Here is a 19,223-nt window from a genome sequence, read left to right on the forward strand (position 1 = left end):
TAACACGGATATCCGGTATCCCTCCAGCAGTCAACACAACAAAGAGTGAAGTAGTCCCGCTCTTTTCGGTGGCTTTTTAACCTTTATTGTTATTATTATTGTACTTTTTTTTACCACCACACGGCACACATCAAAGAGAATATGTTTGACTGAATGTGTTTATCTGGCGCTGGAGAAACACCGAGAGTGAGTGGAAGTTGAGCTGCGGAACAGAAGCTCGTCTTCCTGCCGCCATGGACCTGCACTCGCAGATCGCCTCCATCTTGGAGGTTCGTGTTATTAATTACCGTCAACACCATTACTGCAGAATTACAAGGGTTTTATACACATCTATATACACGTAAGCAGCTCTGCGGCGTCGGCGGTACGCATAATACACATTATGTAAACAAAACAAAAGTCAGACTGAGATTAAAACGACCCGTTTTCAACAGCAGAGTTCACAGCGTTTTGGTTCCCTGTCCAGCAGATGGCGCAGTTTGGATGAATGATGTATTAGCTAATTTAAGGTTAATTAGAGGTGTTATACATAACATTCAGCCACTAGATATCGCACTACTGTAGTACTATATATTTCCATATCTTGTATGTCACAAATGTAACTAGTACTGTATATCTGTGTATGTCATGTATGTCAGAAATGTCAAGATATGTTGTGTATGTTATTAATGTCATTATGAATTGAAAATGGGGGACCCTGATGTAAACAAGACAAAAGTATTTCTCTGGTCTGCATCCCGTTAACAATTGTGTGTATTGAGCTGTACTGTATAATTGTACCCATTCTGCAATCTGTTAATAAAGTTTTCAATCAATCAGCATACAATTTATCCAATCAGGAGCATTCCATGTGGGGAAAATGGGAAGTAGGGAGGGGATAGATACATAGACCACTGCAACACTTCCAGGATTCTGAAATCATGGGAGAGAGAGCGGTGTGGGGGTGCTGGAGACGTGATCCAATAGACTTTTATACGCCCGAGTCTCCTGAACACGGCGCGACCAATCCCAAGTCGATCGGCACTTTCTCGGCTGAGCTGTTTTTTCGCACCTACTCCCGAACTACACATTGTAGCGCAGATTGCCCACGGAGTCTAGCTCTATCAATCTGCGCATGCGTAGATGGCTGTTCCCAAGTCCAGGCTGAAGCTTTAGGGGGGGCCGTGCTTTCGCAGTGGCAGCCCCAACGCTCTGGAATGAGCTGCCACTGCATGTTAGGCAGGCCCCCACTCTGCATGTTAGACAGGCCCCCACTCTGCATGTTAGACAGGCCCCCACTCTGCATGTTAGACAGGCCCCCACTCTGCATGTTAGACAGGCCCCCACTCTGCATGTTAGACAGGCCCCCACTCTGCATGTTAGGCAGGCCCCCACTCTGCATGTTAGACAGGCCCCCACTCTGCATGTTAGACAGTAGAGCCATATGAAATCCGTTTTATTATTTTCCAAATTCCATTTTATTTTTTCCCAAATTCCGTTTTTTCCGTTTTAATATTTCAGAATTCTGTATTTTGCTTTTTATGCTCATTTTACCATCAGAAATAGTGTCTAATAAGTGGGAATGAATAAATGTCTACAATTGAATATGATATAACAGTCCATTTAATGTTTTTAAGTGCTGCAACTCAGAAATACAGTTACATTTTACACAATACTTTTCAAATAATATTGTGACAAAATAAAAATACACATTTCAAGTGTAAACAATGGATACAGCTAGCTACTACTGACATTATCACAATGTCAGTAGCCTAGCTATATCTATTTTATTGTGATGAAATATAGTAATGCATAATTTAGGCACCTTTAGTTTAGTTTATTTCGTTTATAAAGGACAGTGTATAATGACAATCGTTTGCATTAAACAAATGGATTGCACCAGATTTAGCAAGAAGCTATCATTTCCATCTATAGTCCTATGTACTGTAAAACGTTTCATAGCTATTTAAGTTTATTTCGATTATAAAGGGCAGTGTATAATGACTCGTTTGCATTAAACAAATGGATGGGTGCACTAGATTTAGCAAGAAGCGATCATGTCCTAACGTCTATATGAATTGAAAATGGGGGACCCTGATGGAAACAAGACAAACGTCTTTCTCAGGTCTGCATCCCCTTAACAATTGTATGTATTGAGCCGTACTGTATTGTACCCATTCTGCAATCTGTTAAATAAAGTTTTCATTCATTCATTCATAGCTATTTAATCACAATAGTGTCGCAAGTGTTTTTGCGGGTCCAGTCCACGGAACGTTGACAGAATTAGCAAAACACCTTATCGCCGGAGGCATAAAAGTCATTAGGATACTGCTCTGCTCTGAATTGAGGGCTTATTGGGGAATTTATTAGCTTCTTGACGATGTAAACACCGAAGCAGCGAGACGCTTGGGAGACTGCCTGTGTTGTGTGTAACCCGCTCTAGCGTCCGCCTCCCCGGTCGCGTGTGCACCAAGCGTTCCACCCAAAAACGGAATTTCAGTCCAGATTAGGCCAAATTCTGCAATATTCCACGTTTTGCAGTTGATTCCATTTTTATTGGTCAATTCCGCGATTCCGTCCGCGATTCCGTGAACGCGGATTTCATATGGCTCTATTAGACAGGCCCCCACTCTGCATGTTAGACAGGCCCCCACTCTGCATGTTAGGCAGGCCCCCACTCTGCATGTTAGACAGGCCCCCACTCTGCATGTTAGACAGGCCCCCACTCTGCATGTTAGACAGGCCCCCACTCTGCATGTTAGACAGGCCCCCACTCTGCATGTTAGACAGGCCCCCACTCTGCATGTTAGACAGGCCCCCACTCTGCATGTTAGACAGGCCCCCACTCTGCATGTTAGACAGGCCCCCACTCTGCATGTTAGGCAGGCCCCCACTCTGCATGTTAGACAGGCCCCCACTCTGCATGTTAGACAGGCCCCCACTCTGCATGTTAGACAGGCCCCCACTCTGCATGTTAGACAGGCCCCCACTCTGCATGTTAGGCCCCCACTCTGCATGTTAGACAGGCCCCCACTCTGCATGTTAGACAGGCCCCCACTCTGCATGTTAGACAGGCCCCCACTCTGCATGTTAGACAGGCCCCCACTCTGCATGTTAGACAGGCCCCCTCTCTGCAGGTGTTCAAATCACGCCTCAAAACACATTTATTTGCTCTGGCTTTTTGTTTTTAAACAGTTTTTGAGAGACCTGCCTTTTTATGTGACATATTGTATGTTTTTATTGTGTGCTTTTATCTTTTTATGTTTTTTTATCTTATGTTGTGCGACTTGTACAGCACTTGGGTCAACTTTGTTGTTTTTAAATGTGCTTTATAAGGCGGCTGGGTGGCGCAGTGGACAGTGCACTCGTCACCAACGCAAGAGACACCGGGTTCGAATCCGGCTGTCGGCGTTGCCTCCGGCTTGGGCCGGCCGTCATACTAACTCAATTGGCAGAGTCAGCGGGTGGAAGTCGATGGGTGGTAATCTGGACGTTGTGGACAGTGACTCCTACAGGTCGGTTGGGGGACGCCTGCACAGCAGAGACAGGAAGTGGCGGGGGGAGTGTGAGCCTGAGAGTCCGCGCTGGCAGGTGAAAATATGTGACAGGCTGCCTCCGTGTGTACTGGAGGGGACACGTGATGCAAGGCTTCTATCCTCCCTACAACCGGCCAGTGGGGGGCATAAGCCAGCAACGTTCAAGACAGGGGAGGGGAGAATTGGCACGGCTAAATTGGGATGGGAGAAAAATAGAAAAAGAGAAGAAAAAGTGGATCAAAAAAAGAAGTGCTTTATAAATAGATTGGATTGGGAGTAGGTGCGGAAAAAGTTACTACAGCTGGGCCGAGAAAGTGCTGATGGACTTGGGATTGGTCGCGCCGTGTTCAGGAGACTCGTATATAAAGATGGTGTCTCCAGCGCCCCCACAGCCGTGGCAACAACCACTTAATGTCGAGGCTCTCGTCCATTCATTCATCTCCTCTCTCTGCTCCATGAGCTCAATGTAATGCGGAAGTGCAGTGGTCTATACATGAACTAGGGATGTCCTGATCAAATCTTTTTGCTCCCGATCCCGATCATGTGATTTTGAGTATCTACCGATCCGATCAATTTTTTTTTTTTTTTTAACATATATATATATTTTTTCAACCCAATTTCTCACATTACATTCACCCTGAATGTTGACGTTATCCAGGTGAAAAGTTTACTTCATTCAAGCGAGGCATTGCAATCCTTGACATAAATCATTTGATGTATAATTAAATCAAAGGAAATGCGTTTGTTTTGGCAAAATTCTTCTGCTCTGTGTGACAATAAATAAATGAATGATATGCAATTTAAAACCAAAACTAAGGCCTCAGTATGAGTTTAAGACGGGAACATGGTCATGTTTGTTAAAAAAAAAAAGAAAAAAAAAAGTAAAAACCGCGATCGAAACATGTAAAACGACAACATTCATTTTGGACCCGCAAACATTTTTGAAATGATACATTCAAATTCCAAATTTGTTTTAGGGGAAATCTGGGATGTAAAAAGTACCCAGAAATTATAATTAAAGTGAAAGTATGGGTACCGTCTCAAAATCGTACTCAAGTAAAAGGCAGATTATCCGGCTAAAAACACACTTGAGTAAAAGTAAAAAAGTTTCTACTTTTAAATGTACTTAAGTGCTAAAAAGTAAAATTAAAACCCCTTTTTTTTATTTTTATTACGGGGCAATGAAATGTTCCGTTTCGTCCTCTTCATCACTCGTACTATCGTTTGTGGCCGTCTTCTGTAGCTCGTCACTCTGACTGTCTATTCTTCTGATAGCAGATGTTTAATCAAAGATCCCCGCTTTCTAGTGTTGCACAAGGACCAATCAGCACGGGGTATGGGCGGGTTCATTTTCCATTGATGGGGATTTGATTGGCTGTTTTTAAATAAAGTGTGGCCGCTTTCTCTCTCTTTCTGTTTCTGTTTCTCTTTCTTTCTTTCTCTCTTTCTCTTTCTACTGGTGCGCTTTGAAAAGGTTCCTCCATCCTAGCGTATCTGCCAGACCAGTGCATGTGGGCGACTGTCAATCAAAGCGCATTGCGAGTGTGGGCGGAGCCCAGCCAAAAACAGCTTGTACTTTGGAAGGGGAGAAGGTGGTGGTGCACCAAAGTACCTGATTAAAAATACAAAACAATGAATTCTATTGGAAAAAAAACGTACAGACTCACAGGAATTGTGTAAAATTGCCCAAATAGTGAACAATAGGGGACCTTTAACTATGTTAGCTGCTAACGCTAACGCTAACTAAGCTATCCCTGGGAAGTGGGAATGCTCAGACGGAGGCATCCAATAGTGAGGGGGGGGGGGGGGGACTGGAGTGTTTTTAAGGGACCAAAAGTAATTGGACAAACAAAAAATTCTGAATCAAATTGTCATTTTTTAAGCACTCAACACTTTGATGAACATTGTTGCTCAGCTGATAGAGTTGTGCCCTTCCTGATGACCTGTCGTACAGAACTTGTAAGTCGCTTTGGATAAAAGCGTTTCAGCTAAATGACTAAATGCATGTAAATGTTGAGGATCTTGGTGGATGTGCCATACATTACAGGATGCTGTTGCAGTAGTCTCCAGTGGGGAAGTGATGAGTGCGTGGGTGGGTCAGTGTTTCAGCAGCAGAGAAGGATAGTGAGGGGCGTAGGGTTAGGGTTAGGGTCAGTGTTTCAGCAGCAGAGAAGGATAGTGAGGGGCGTAGGGTTAGGGTTAGGGTCAGTGTTTCAGCAGCAGAGAAGGATAGTGAGGGGCGTAGGGTTAGGGTTAGGGTCAGTGTTTCAGCAGCAGAGAAGGATAGTGAGGGGCGTAGGGTTAGGGTTAGGGTCAGTGTTTCAGCAGCAGAGAAGGATAGTGAGGGGCGTAGGGTTAGGGTTAGGGTCAGTGTTTCAGCAGCAGAGAAGGATAGTGAGGGGCGTAGGGTTAGGGTCAGTGTTTCAGCAGCAGAGAAGGATAGTGAGGGGCGTAGGGTTAGGGTTAGGGTCAGTGTTTCAGCAGCAGAGAAGGATAGTGAGGGGCGTAGGGTTAGGGTTAGGGTCAGTGTTTCAGCAGCAGAGAAGGATAGTGAGGGGCGTAGGGTTAGGGTTAGGGTCAGTGTTTCAGCAGCAGAGAAGGATAGTGAGGGGCGTAGGGTTAGGGTTAGGGTCAGTGTTTCAGCAGCAGAGAAGGATAGTGAGGGGCGTAGGGTTAGGGTTAGGGTCAGTGTTTCAGCAGCAGAGAAGGATAGTGAGGGGCGTAGGGTTAGGGTTAGGGTCAGTGTTTCAGCAGCAGAGAAGGATAGTGAGGGGCGTAGGGTTAGGGTTAGGGTCAGTGTTTCAGCAGCAGAGAAGGATAGTGAGGGGCGTAGGCGGGCAATGTTCCTGAGGTGGAAGAAGGCGGTTTTTGTGATGATCTGGTTTACATGCAGGAGGAAGGAACTAACCCAGGGGTTCTTCTCAAACCTTTGCATACCGTCCGTGACCCCATTTTATTTAGGAATATTTTGGGACCCTTTTATCTTTAGTCTTGAACCTCTGCTGGCGGCTCTTGCCGACATTAGGATTTGGATGGATCTAAACTTCCCAAATCTTAATGAGGCATAAAAGAATTTTTTTTGGTTCCTGTTGGTTGTCAGTTAAGGCCACATGGGTAGGCAGGGATTTTTTTTTTTTTCCCACGGCGACTATGGATATAGGGAATTTCTTTATTGAATAAAAATGTGCACGACAACATGGATGCATGTACTCTGCCAGCATGTTTAATATCCATAAAACTAAAGGTTTGACTAAGATTTGTATGAAACTTTATTGAAGAAAAAAAAAGCTTTTTTTTTTTTTAATATATATATTTTTTTAAACTCATAAAATAAATTGGGTCGGCAACCGGAACCAAACCATTTTTTCTTTTAGGCCCGGCGGCAAGACGGAGGTCATTGTGTTTGGGCATCTGGACCGTTAGGGCCCCTCACTCTGCTGGTGCTTTAGGGGCCCTCACTCTGCTGGTGCTTTAGGGGCCCTCACTCTGCTGGTGCTTTAGGGGCCCCTCACTCTGCTGGTGCTTTAGGGGCCCCTCACTCTGCTGGTGCTTTAGGGGCCCCTCCTCACTCTGCTGGTGCTTTAGGGGCCCCTCACTCTGCTGGTGCTTTAGGGGCCCCTCACTCTGCTGGTGCTTTAGGGGCCCCTCACTCTGCTGGTGCTTTAGGGGCCCCTCACTCTGCTGGTGCTTTAGGGGCCCTCACTCTGCTGGTGCTTTAGGGGCCCCTCACTCTGCTGGTGCTTTAGGGGCCCCTCACTCTGCTGGTGCTTTAGGGGCCCCTCACTCTGCTGGTGCTTTAGGGGCCCCTCACTCTGCTGGTGCTTTAGGGGCCCCTCACTCTGCTGGTGCTTTAGGGGCCCCTCACTCTGCTGGTGCTTTAGGGGCCCCTCACTCTGCTGGTGCTTTAGGGGCCCTCACTCTGCTGGTGCTTTAGGGGCCCCTCACTCTGCTGGTGCTTTAGGGGCCCTCACTCTGCTGGTGCTTTAGGGGCCCCTCACTCTGCTGGTGCTTTAGGGGCCCCTCACTCTGCTGGTGCTTTAGGGGCCCCTCACTCTGCTGGTGCTTTAGGGGCCCTCACTCTGCTGGTGCTTTAGGGGCCCCTCACTCTGCTGGTGCTTTAGGGGCCCCTCACTCTGCTGGTGCTTCAGGGGCCCCTCACTCTGCTGGTGCTTTAGGGGCCCCTCACTCTGCTGCTGCTTTAGGGGCCCTCACTCTGCTGGTGCTTTAGGGGCCCCTCACTCTGCTGGTGCTTTAGGGGCCCCTCACTCTGCTGGTGCTTTAGGGGCCCTCACTCTGCTGGTGCTTTAGGGGCCCCTCACTCTGCTGGTGCTTTAGGGGCCCCTCACTCTGCTGCTGCTTTAGGGGCCCTCACTCTGCTGGTGCTTTAGGGGCCCCTCACTCTGCTGGTGCTTTAGGGGCCCCTCACTCTGCTGGTGCTTTAGGGGCCCTCACTCTGCTGGTGCTTTAGGGGCCCTCGGCCCCTCGATGCCAAAAAACGTAATTTTATAAAAAGCCTTGGTGTCACTTTTGACAGTGATCTGAAACTTGACCAACAGATTGGGTCTGTTGTGGTTAAAGGCTCCTTTTTTCAACTTAGGCTCCTGGCAAAGATGAAGCCCTACCTCTCTCTCTCCCAAAGACCTGGAGAGGGTCGTCCAAGCGTTCATATCGTCCAGGCTGGACTACTGTGATGCTCTGTATGTGGGTCTGGACCAGCTGTATGTGGGTCTGGACCAGCTGTATGTGGGTCTGGACCAGCTGTATGTGGGTCTGGACCAGCTGTATGTGGGTCTGGACCAGCTGTATGTGGGTCTGGACCAGCTCTCCCTGTATGTGGGTCTGGACCAGCTGTATGTGGGTCTGGACCAGCTCTCCCTGTATGTGGGTCTGGACCAGCTGTATGTGGGTCTGGACCAGCTGTATGTGGGTCTGGACCAGCTGTATGTGGGTCTGGACCAGCTGTATGTGGGTCTGGACCAGCTGTATGTGGGTCTGGACCAGCTCTCCCTGTATGTGGGTCTAGACCAGCTGTATGTGGGTCTAGACCAGCTGTATGTGGGTCTAGACCAGCTCTCCCTGTATGTGGGTCTAGACCAGCTCTCCCTGTATGTGGGTCTAGACCAGCTGTATGTGGGTCTAGACCAGCTCTCCCTGTATGTGGGTCTAGACCAGCTCTCCCTGTATGTGGGTCTGGACCAGCTCTCCCTGTATGTGGGTCTAGACCAGCTCTCCCTGTATGTGGGTCTAGACCAGCTCTCCCTGTATGTGGGTCTAGACCAGCTCTCCCTGTATGTGGGTCTGGACCAGCTCTCCCTGTATGTGGGTCTAGACCAGCTCTCCCTGTATGTGGGTCTAGACCAGCTGTATGTGGGTCTAGACCAGCTCTCCCTGTATGTGGGTCTAGACCAGCTCTCCCTGTATGTGGGTCTAGACCAGCTCTCCCTGTATGTGGGTCTGGACCAGCTCTCCCTGTATGTGGGTCTAGACCAGCTCTCCCTGTATGTGGGTCTGGACCAGCTCTCCCTGTATGTGGGTCTGGACCAGCTCTCCCTGTATGTGGGTCTAGACCAGCTGTATGTGGGTCTAGACCAGCTCTCCCTGTATGTGGGTCTAGACCAGCTCTCCCTGTATGTGGGTCTAGACCAGCTCTCCCTGTATGTGGGTCTAGACCAGCTCTCCCTGTATGTGGGTCTAGACCAGCTCTCCCTGTATGTGGGTCTGGACCAGCTCTCCCTGTATGTGGGTCTAGACCAGCTCTCCCTGTATGTGGGTCTAGACCAGCTCTCCCTGTATGTGGGTCTAGACCAGCTCTCCCTGTATGTGGGTCTCGACCAGCTCTCCCTGTATGTGGGTCTCGACCAGCTCTCCCTGTATGTGGGTCTAGACCAGCTCTCCCTGTATGTGGGTCTAGACCAGCTCTCCCTGTATGTGGGTCTAGACCAGCTGTATGTGGGTCTAGACCAGCTCTCCCTGTATGTGGGTCTAGACCAGCTCTCCCTGTATGTGGGTCTAGACCAGCTCTCCCTGTATGTGGGTCTAGACCAGCTCTCCCTGTATGTGGGTCTGGACCAGCTCTCCCTGTATGTGGGTCTAGACCAGCTCTCCCTGTATGTGGGTCTGGACCAGCTCTCCCTGTATGTGGGTCTGGACCAGCTCTCCCTGTATGTGGGTCTAGACCAGCTGTATGTGGGTCTAGACCAGCTCTCCCTGTATGTGGGTCTAGACCAGCTCTCCCTGTATGTGGGTCTAGACCAGCTCTCCCTGTATGTGGGTCTAGACCAGCTCTCCCTGTATGTGGGTCTAGACCAGCTCTCCCTGTATGTGGGTCTAGACCAGCTCTCCCTGTATGTGGGTCTGGACCAGCTCTCCCTGTATGTGGGTCTGGACCAGCTCTCCCTGTATGTGGGTCTAGACCAGCTCTCCCTGTATGTGGGTCTAGACCAGCTCTCCCTGTATGTGGGTCTCGACCAGCTCTCCCTGTATGTGGGTCTCGACCAGCTCTCCCTGTATGTGGGTCTAGACCAGCTCTCCCTGTATGTGGGTCTGGACCAGCTCTCCCTGTATGTGGGTCTGGACCAGCTCTCCCTGTATGTGGGTCTGGACCAGCTCTCCCTGTATGTGGGTCTGGACCAGCTCTCCCTGTATGTGGGTCTAGACCAGCTCTCCCTGTATGTGGGTCTAGACCAGCTCTCCCTGTATGTGGGTCTAGACCAGCTCTCCCTGTATGTGGGTCTAGACCAGCTCTCCCTGTATGTGGGTCTGGACCAGCTCTCCCTGTATGTGGGTCTAGACCAGCTCTCCCTGTATGTGGGTCTGGACCAGCTCTCCCTGTATGTGGGTCTGGACCAGCTCTCCCTACGACGCCTGCAGCTGGTGCAGAACGCTGCTCACGCCTCTTGACCGCACTAAGAGGCGTGAACACATCAGACCAGCACTGGCTCCCTGTTCGCTTCAGGATTGATTTTAAAATTGCGATGTTTGTGTTTAAGGCTTTGAATGGTCTGGCCCCTCACTACCTAGCTGACCTCCTCCATGTTTCCACCCCAGTTAGAGCACCGAGGTCATCAAACAAACTACTTTTAGACGCCCCGAGGTCTAGGTTCAAAACAAAAGGTGACAGAGCCTTTGCAGTGGCTGCCCCTAAACTGTGGAACAGTCTTCCACTGCAGACCAGGTCTTTAGCCCAGAGTCCAGACCCAGGAGAGTTTTAAAACACAGCTGAAGACTCACCTGTGGCCTTTGGCGTTTCGAGGCTTAGTAAGCCATACATCCCCGGTCGTGTCGTGATTGTTTAAATTTTTTTTCCTCCGATTTTCTCCCATCCCAATGTTAGTCGTTATGCCAATTCCCAGTCCCCTTCCTGGTCGCTGCGCACTTACCCCCCACAGTCAGATCATCTGGGAGAGTGGAGGCTATCACGTGCTTCCTCCGACACACGTCCAGCCAATCAACCGCTTCTTTTCACCTGGCAGCGCGGACTCTCACTGAGAGGGAAGGATCACACTACCCCCCTCAGATCCTTTCCTCGCTGAGCAGGCGCCCCGACCGAACTGTAGGAGTCGCTGTTTACAACGACCAGGAGGACCCACCCACCAGCTTTCCCACCCCTAACACTGCCAATTGTGTTAGTGTGAACGACCAGCCAAGCTGGTAGCAACGCCGAGAGCTGGGCTCGAACCCAGTGTCTCCTGCGTTGGTGGCGAGTGCCTTGCCCACTGCACCACCTAGCCGCCCCCGTGTCGTGATTGTTTTAATGTATTGCAGCTTTTGATTTTGTGTATATTACTGTGTTTTGTATTTTTTCTATTTCTCAGTTTTTATATTGTACTTTTTAGTATTTCCGTTTTTATATTGTAAAGCACTTTGGTGCAACTTCGGTTGGTTTTAAATGTGCTATATAAATAAAGTTGACCTTGACCTTAATGTATCGCGTAATTTCAACGTGGACTTAAGGAATATCAAAATCAAAGCAGCACACGTTGTTGAACTTGATCGTGCATATTTATTAGAAAATGTAATTACAGCACTATGTTATCAATACACATTTATAAAATGAGGCATATTTAGCCAAAATATGTTGCCAAAATTATTATTTTTTTCACCTACCCGTGACCCCGATTTGGGTCGCGACCCGTAGTTTGAGAACCCCTGAACTAACCGATACATGATACGCCGTCGTGTCTGCAGGTCCTGGCCAACTCGGCCGTGGCGGAGATCTGCAAGCTGGTGGACGACGGCTACGCGCTGGTCCAGCTGGAGCTGCAGCAGAGACACAAGGAGAGCGAGTTCCAGCGCAGGAAGGTGCGGCTGCTGGAGCTGCAGGTGGCGCGTTACCGCGGCAACAGGATGGGGAGGGGCGGCGGCCCCGACGCCTTCACCGGGGTCCGCCTCCTCAACAGGCCCCAGCGGGACACGCCCCCCGGTATTCACCTTTTTAACCCTTTCACTGCCACACTACAGAAGGTTATCCTTTCACTATCACACTACAGACGGTTAACCTTTCACTACCACACTACAGAAGGTTAACCCTTTCACTACCACACTACAGAAGGTTAACCTTTCACTACCACACTACAGAAGGTTAACTTTTCACTACCACACTACAGAAGGTTAACCTTTCACTACCACACTACAGAAGGTTAACCTTTCACTACCACACTACAGAAGGTTAACCCTTTCACTACCACACTACAGAAGGTTAACCTTTCACTATCACACTACAGACGGTTAACCTTTCACTACCACACTACAGAAGGTTAACTTTTCACTACCACACTACAGAAGGTTAACCTTTCACTACCACACTACAGAAGGTTAACCTTTCACTACCACACTACAGAAGGTTAACCCTTTCACTGCCACACTACAGAAGGTTATCCTTTCACTATCACACTACAGACGGTTAACCTTTCACTACCACACTACAGAAGGTTAACCCTTTCACTACCACACTACAGAAGGTTAACCTTTCACTACCACACTACAGAAGGTTAACTTTTCACTACCACACTACAGAAGGTTAACCTTTCACTACCACACTACAGAAGGTTAACCTTTCACTACCACACTACAGAAGGTTAACCCTTTCACTACCACACTACAGAAGGTTAACCTTTCACTACCACACTACAGAAGGTTAACCCTTTCACTACCACACTACAGAAGGTTAACCTTTCACTACCACACTACAGAAGGTTAACCTTTCACTACCACACTACAGAAGGTTAACCTTTCACTACCACACTACAGAAGGTTAACCTTTCACTACCACACTACAGAAGGTTAACCCTTTCACTACCACACTACAGAAGGTTAACCTTTCACTATCACACTACAGAAGGTTAACCTTTCACTATCACACTACAGAAGGTTAACCCTTTCACTACCACACTACAGAGGGATAACCTTTCACTACCACACTACAGAGGGATAACCTTTCACTACCACACTACAGAAGGTTAACCCTTTACTACCACACTACAGAAGGTTATCCTTTCACTACCACACTACAGAAGGTTATCCCTTTCACTGTCACACTACAGAAGGTTATCCCTTTCACTGTCACACTACAGAAGGTTATCCCTTTCACTACCACACTACAGAAGGTTAACCCTTTCACTACCACACTACAGAAGGTTATCCCTTTCACTACCACACTACAGAAGGTTAACCCTTTCACTACCACACTACAGAAGGTTATCCCTTTCACTACCACACTACAGAAGGTTATCCTTTCACTACCACACTACAGAAGGTTAACCTTTCACTATCACACTACAGAAGGTTAACCTTTCACTATCACACTACAGAAGGTTAACCTTTCACTACCACACTACAGAAGGTTATCCCTTTCACTACCACACTACAGAAGGTTATCCTTTCACTACCACACTACAGAAGGTTAACCTTTCACTATCACACTACAGAAGGTTAACCTTTCACTATCACACTACAGAAGGTTAACCTTTCACTACCACACTACAGAAGGTTAACCTTTCACTATCACACTACAGAAGGTTAACCTTTCACTATCACACTACAGAAGGTTAACCTTTCACTACCACACTACAGAAGGTTATCCTTTCACTACCACACTACAGACGGTTAACCTTTCACTACCACACTACAGAAGGTTGACCCTTTCACTACCACACTACAGAAGGTTAACCTTTCACTACCACACTACAGACGGTTAACCTTTCACTACCACACTACAGAAGGTTAACCCTTTCACTACCACACTACAGAAGGTTAACCCTTTACTACCACACTACAGAAGGTTATCCTTTCACTACCACACTACAGAAGGTTAACCTTTCACTATCACACTACAGAAGGTTAACCCTTTCACTACCACACTACAGACGGTTATCCTTTCACTATCACACTACAGAAGGTTAACCCTTTACTACCACACTACAGACGGTTAACCTTTCACTATCACACTACAGAAGGTTAACCCTTTACTACCACACTACAGAAGGTTAACCTTTCACTACCACACTACAGAAGGTTATCCCTTTCACTATCACACTACAGAAGGTTAACCCTTTACTACCACACTACAGAAGGTTATCCTTTCACTACCACACTACAGAAGGTTAACCCTTTCACTACCACACTACAGAGGGTTAACCCTTTCAAAAGTTTCACTACCACACTACATATGGTTAACCCTTTCACTACCACACTACAGAAGGTTAACCCTTTCACTACCACACTACAGAAGTTAACCCTTTCACTACCACACTACAGCAGGTTAACCCTTTCACTACCACAGTACAGAAGGTTAACCCTTTCACTACCACACTACAGCAGGTTAACCCTTTCACTACCACAGTACAGAAGGTTAACCCTTTCACTACCACACTACAGAAGTTAACCCTTTCACTACCACACTACAGCAGGTTAACCCTTTCACTACCACAGTACAGAAGGTTAACCCTTTCACTACCACACTACAGAGGGATAACCCTTTCACTGCCACACTACAGAAGGTTAACCCTTTCACTGTCACACTACAGAAGGTTATCCCTTTCACTACCACACTACAGAATGTTAACATTTCACTACCACACTACAGAAGGTTAACCCTTTCACTACCACACTACAGACGGTTAACCTTTCACTACCACACTACAGAAGGTTAACCCTTTCACTACCACACGACAGAAGGTTAACCTTTCACTACCACACTACAGAAGGTTAACCCTTTCACTACCACACTACAGAAGGTTAACCTTTCACTACCACACTACAGACGGTTAACCTTTCAATACCACACTACAGAAGGTTAACCCTTCACTACCACACTACAGAAGGTTAACCCTTTCACTACCACACTACAGAAGGTTAACCTTTCACTACCACACTGCATAATGTTAACCCTTTCACTACCACACTACATACTGTTAATCCTTTCACTACCACACTACATACTGTTAACCCTTTCACTACCACATGACAAAGGGTTAACCCTTTCACTACCACACTACATAATGTTAACCCTTTCACTACCACACTACAGAATTGGACTGATGTCCACAACTTTGCGAGGAGCTGTCCAGTGAACTTGACTTTCAGTAGCTCGTCACACGAAAGATCATTGAGCGCTCCCTGCTCAGACAGTGGCCTGCTGCGTCATGCGCAATGAACGGGTCTTTGATCCAGTTGTCCAAATTGTCCGTGCTCTCTCTCCGAAGTTGTTCAATGAGCCCTTCCAGTGGCTACAGGTGATGGGCTTCAAATAATTTGTTGCAACATTCTGTTCCTAGAAAAAGCCACCAAGCAGAGTAAATACCCCAAAATCTCTGCTGATTATCCCGGAGTGCCACTAACGGGGTTTCTTAACCTCTTAACTGGCAACCCCAAAAGTGGCCATTGGGGTAGCATTGAAAAGCCACACTCATTGGTTACAACCCTGTCCAATAGTTTTCGAGATCGCCAAATGATTGACGGAGCTAGAGCGTCGGGAGTCTGGAGTGGTATTTGAAAAAATATAAAGTCTGTATAATATAAATAAAAGTCTAAAGACTTTGGTGCACGCCTCACATATCGGCATGTAACTCGAGAACCGCTGAATCGACAGGCAACAGATTGGGCTTTAATTCGATATATATATCGTATAAAAAAAATGCACACCCGGATCGCCAAAGTGGCGCCGGCGGGCAGGCTCTGACCATCTGCCCCATGCAGGCTCTGACTGCAGCACAGTGCCACTTCCCTATTAAACTATGCCCCCTGGGGGTGGGGATAGGGGGCCACAGCCCAGGCTTTGACGAGAGGTCTGGAGAAATTCACACTATAATATTTTACTATATAGCTATTTATTACATGGCGTTTTCACATTCGCCGAAATGCTTGCTTGTGATTGGTCAATAGCCCCCCGACAGCGGTCATTATCAGACAATAATGACCGCTGTGGGACAATAATGACCGCTGTGCGCAGCTGTTCGCAATCAAGCCCACTGACACACACTGTTTCAGTGCAATTAGACACTGCCGGTGTTCTGCTGCCGGCGATGACAGGGGGCGGAGCCAGAACGCAGCCAGAACCAGTGTTGCGAGTCGATGTAAAATGAATTAGGTATATTGTTAGTAAGTTAGCCATGTAATAAGCGGGATAATGTATAGCTTTACTCGATCATTGTCGCAAAATAATTGACCTTCACTGACGTTTAAAACACCTCGCCGAGGCGGCTCGGTATTTTAAACTCTGTCGGTCAATTATTTTGCGACAATGACCTCGTAGCTATACATTATCCCTTACATATATTAGTGGTGGGGGAAAATATCGATACAGTATAGTAGGGATGCCCCGATCACGTTTTTTGCCACCGATACCGATCACCGATCGTCGTGAGCCATATCGGCCGATACCGATCCGATACCGATAGTTTTTGATTAAAAAGAAATTAAAAATTATTTTATATAATTTTTTTTTTAATAAAATATATATATTATATAATTAGACTTGTACTTGTATTATCTGCGAGACATCGCCACCACGCAACAAGTCAAAATGCTCGCTATCTGCAAACAGCTCCACTGTCTGTGTGTACTCTAGTAGCTCCTCCTGATATCAACAAATGCTCCAGCAAGTCTTGTAGTGCATGTTGATACCTCCGTTAGCTCGCGTTAGCTGACGTTAATTCACTGTTCAAAACGAAATGTCCGATTGAACTAAATAGTTGTCTTAACGTCATCTAGCCGGCTAGCAGTAGCTACAGATAGCTCCTGATATCAATGTCTTATAACATTGATTGAATGCGTATTCGAGCTGAGGGCTTGCTGAATGTGAAATGACCAAAGCACTTAACGTTACCAATGGGGTCCCGCTGCAGCGCCGGAGAATCCTTTTGCTCGCTATCTGCAAACAGCTCCACTGTACACACAGACAGTGGAGCTGTTTGCAGATAGCGAGCAAAAGGATTCTCCGGCGCTGCAGCGGGACCCCATTGGTAACGTTAACTGCTTTGGTCATTTCACATTCAGCAAGCCCTCAGCTCGAATACGCATTCAATCAATGTTATAAGACATTGATATCAGGAGCTATCTGTAGCTACTGCTAGCCGGCTAGATGACGTTAAGACAACTATTTAGTTCAATCGGACATTTCGTTTTGAACAGTGAATTAACGTCAGCTAACGCGAGCTAACGGAGGTATCAACGTGCACTACAAGACTTGCTGGAGCATTTGTTGATATCAGGAGCTATCGGTAGCTAGCCGGCTAAATACCGTTAGACAATGCCTACTAAAAGTGAATAGTTGACTGGGTAATTTTGTTTAAACAGTAACGATAGCTAGGTAGCTAACGTTAGCTCAGGTCGAATGCACTACAGACTCGAGCAGAGGAGCCGCACCTCTTTGTTTACAAACTCTACACGGGGGCGGGCGGGGCTAGGGAGGAGGAGCAGTTTGCAGGTCCTGTGCGTCTGAGACAAGCGAGTGAGATATCCACTTGATCAGTTTCCGCGATCGGCGAATATGACTAATTATCGGAATTCCCCGATCGCATATTTATACTGATTATCGGCCGATAACGATCGGTGATCGATCGGGGCATCCCTACAGTATAGTATCGCGATACTTTGCGTATCGATACAAGGATGCCAAGTATCGATGTTTTATTATGCAAAAATAAGGAAGTTGCATTGTTCATTTCAATACCTGTAATAGTACAGTAGTCTACACACACACGTGTGCATTCAGTTAAGTTGGAATATGACTGTAATACAGGGCGGCTGAGTGGCGCAGTGGGCAAGGCGCTCACCACTAACACAGGAGATGCTGGTATCGAGCCCAGCTCTCGATGTTGCTACCGGCTTGGCCGGCCGTCATACTAACACAATTGGCAAGTGTTAGGGGGTGGGAAAGCCGGTGGGTGGGGACTGGACGTTGTGGACAGCGACTCCTACAGGAAGTATCGGGGGCAGCGTGAGCCTCCCACGCGTTACTCCTCGCCACTGAGAGTTCGAGCTGCTGCGGTGAAAAGATGCGTCAGGCTGCCTCCTCATGTACCGGAGGGGACACGTGATGCAAGGCTTCTATCCTCACTACAGCCGACCAGTGGGAGGCATGGTCTAGCAACGTTCAAGACAGGGGAGGGGAGAATTGGAAAAAATATGAAATCGGGATGGGAGAAAAATAGAAAATGGGGAGAAAAGGTGGATAAAAAAAAATATATATGACTGTAATACAAACGGTTCAGTTTGTCAGGTACATGCAACACAGATTACAGTGTTGACATCTGTCTGCTTGAGAAAATCCCAATTGCTGCAATAAAAATGATTGAAGTGAGATGAACAGACTGAAAACGTTATTGTATTAGATAAAACACGTTGACAAAGTTTTACTTTGCAGTTGAAAAAAGGTAATAAATCGCAATATTTATATAGCAATACTAATTACTATCTTATCGTGACTTAAGTATCGTGATAGTATCGTATCGTGAGGCCTCTGGTGATTCCCACCCCTAATATATATATATATATGGAGGAATACTTGTATCTAACAAACAGATATGGCAGAGTGAGGTCTGTAAGAAATGAATAATGTTGGTATTTTAACCATAACCCTATGTTTATGTTCACTCGCTAACTCCAGAACCGACCTCCTGGTCCGGTATGTTCTGTTCCTCATCATGTGGTTCTGTCTCCCCCTGCAGGCGGCCCGGGTCAGTCCAGGAACAGGTTTCTAAACAGATCTCCAGGACACCTGTCTGTCCAGAAGGCCCAGCCCATTGACCTGGACCAAGACCCAGACCAGGAAGTGGTCACTACCACCAAGACTGAGGTATCTATCCGTCTCATCCAGATGTATATAGATCAGGGGTTCTATCCGTCTCATCCAGATGTATATAGATCAGGGGTTCTATCCGTCTCATCCAGATGTATATAGATCAGGGGTTCTATCCGTCTCATCCAGATGTATATAGATCAGGGGTTCTATCCGTCTCATCCAGATGTATATAGATCAGGGGTTCTATCCGTCTCATCCAGATGTATATAGATCAGGGGTTCTATCCGTCTCATCCAGATGTATATAGATCAGGGGTTCTATCCATCTCATCCAGATGTATATAGATCAGGGGTTCTATCCATCTCATCCAGATGTATATAGATCAGGGGTTCTATCCGTCTCATCCAGATGTATATAGATCAGGGGTTCTATCCGTCTCATCCAGATGTATATAGATCAGGGGTTCT

The 19,223-nt window shown here is 47.1% G+C and overlaps 1 protein-coding gene across 1 annotated transcript in view; it reads left to right on the plus strand.

The window, feature by feature from the left end:
- Positions 1-38: 38 nt before the first annotated feature.
- Positions 39-19,223, plus strand: part of LOC311232739 (uncharacterized protein) — a gene marked incomplete at its 3' end in the record, with an annotated part of 60,631 nt that continues 41,446 nt past the window's right edge. Inside the window, exons 1-3 of the mRNA XM_084338319.1 lie at positions 39-269; positions 11,703-11,937; positions 18,683-18,810. Of these exons, the coding sequence (XP_084194445.1) occupies positions 234-269; positions 11,703-11,937; positions 18,683-18,810 (399 nt within the window). The 5' untranslated portion in view covers positions 39-233. The remainder of the gene's footprint in view (positions 270-11,702; positions 11,938-18,682; positions 18,811-19,223) is intronic.

This window comes from Notolepis coatsorum, assembly GCF_963971535.1.
Source record: "Notolepis coatsorum genome assembly, contig: SUPER_7_unloc_2, whole genome shotgun sequence".
NCBI lineage: Eukaryota > Metazoa > Chordata > Actinopteri > Aulopiformes > Paralepididae > Notolepis > Notolepis coatsorum.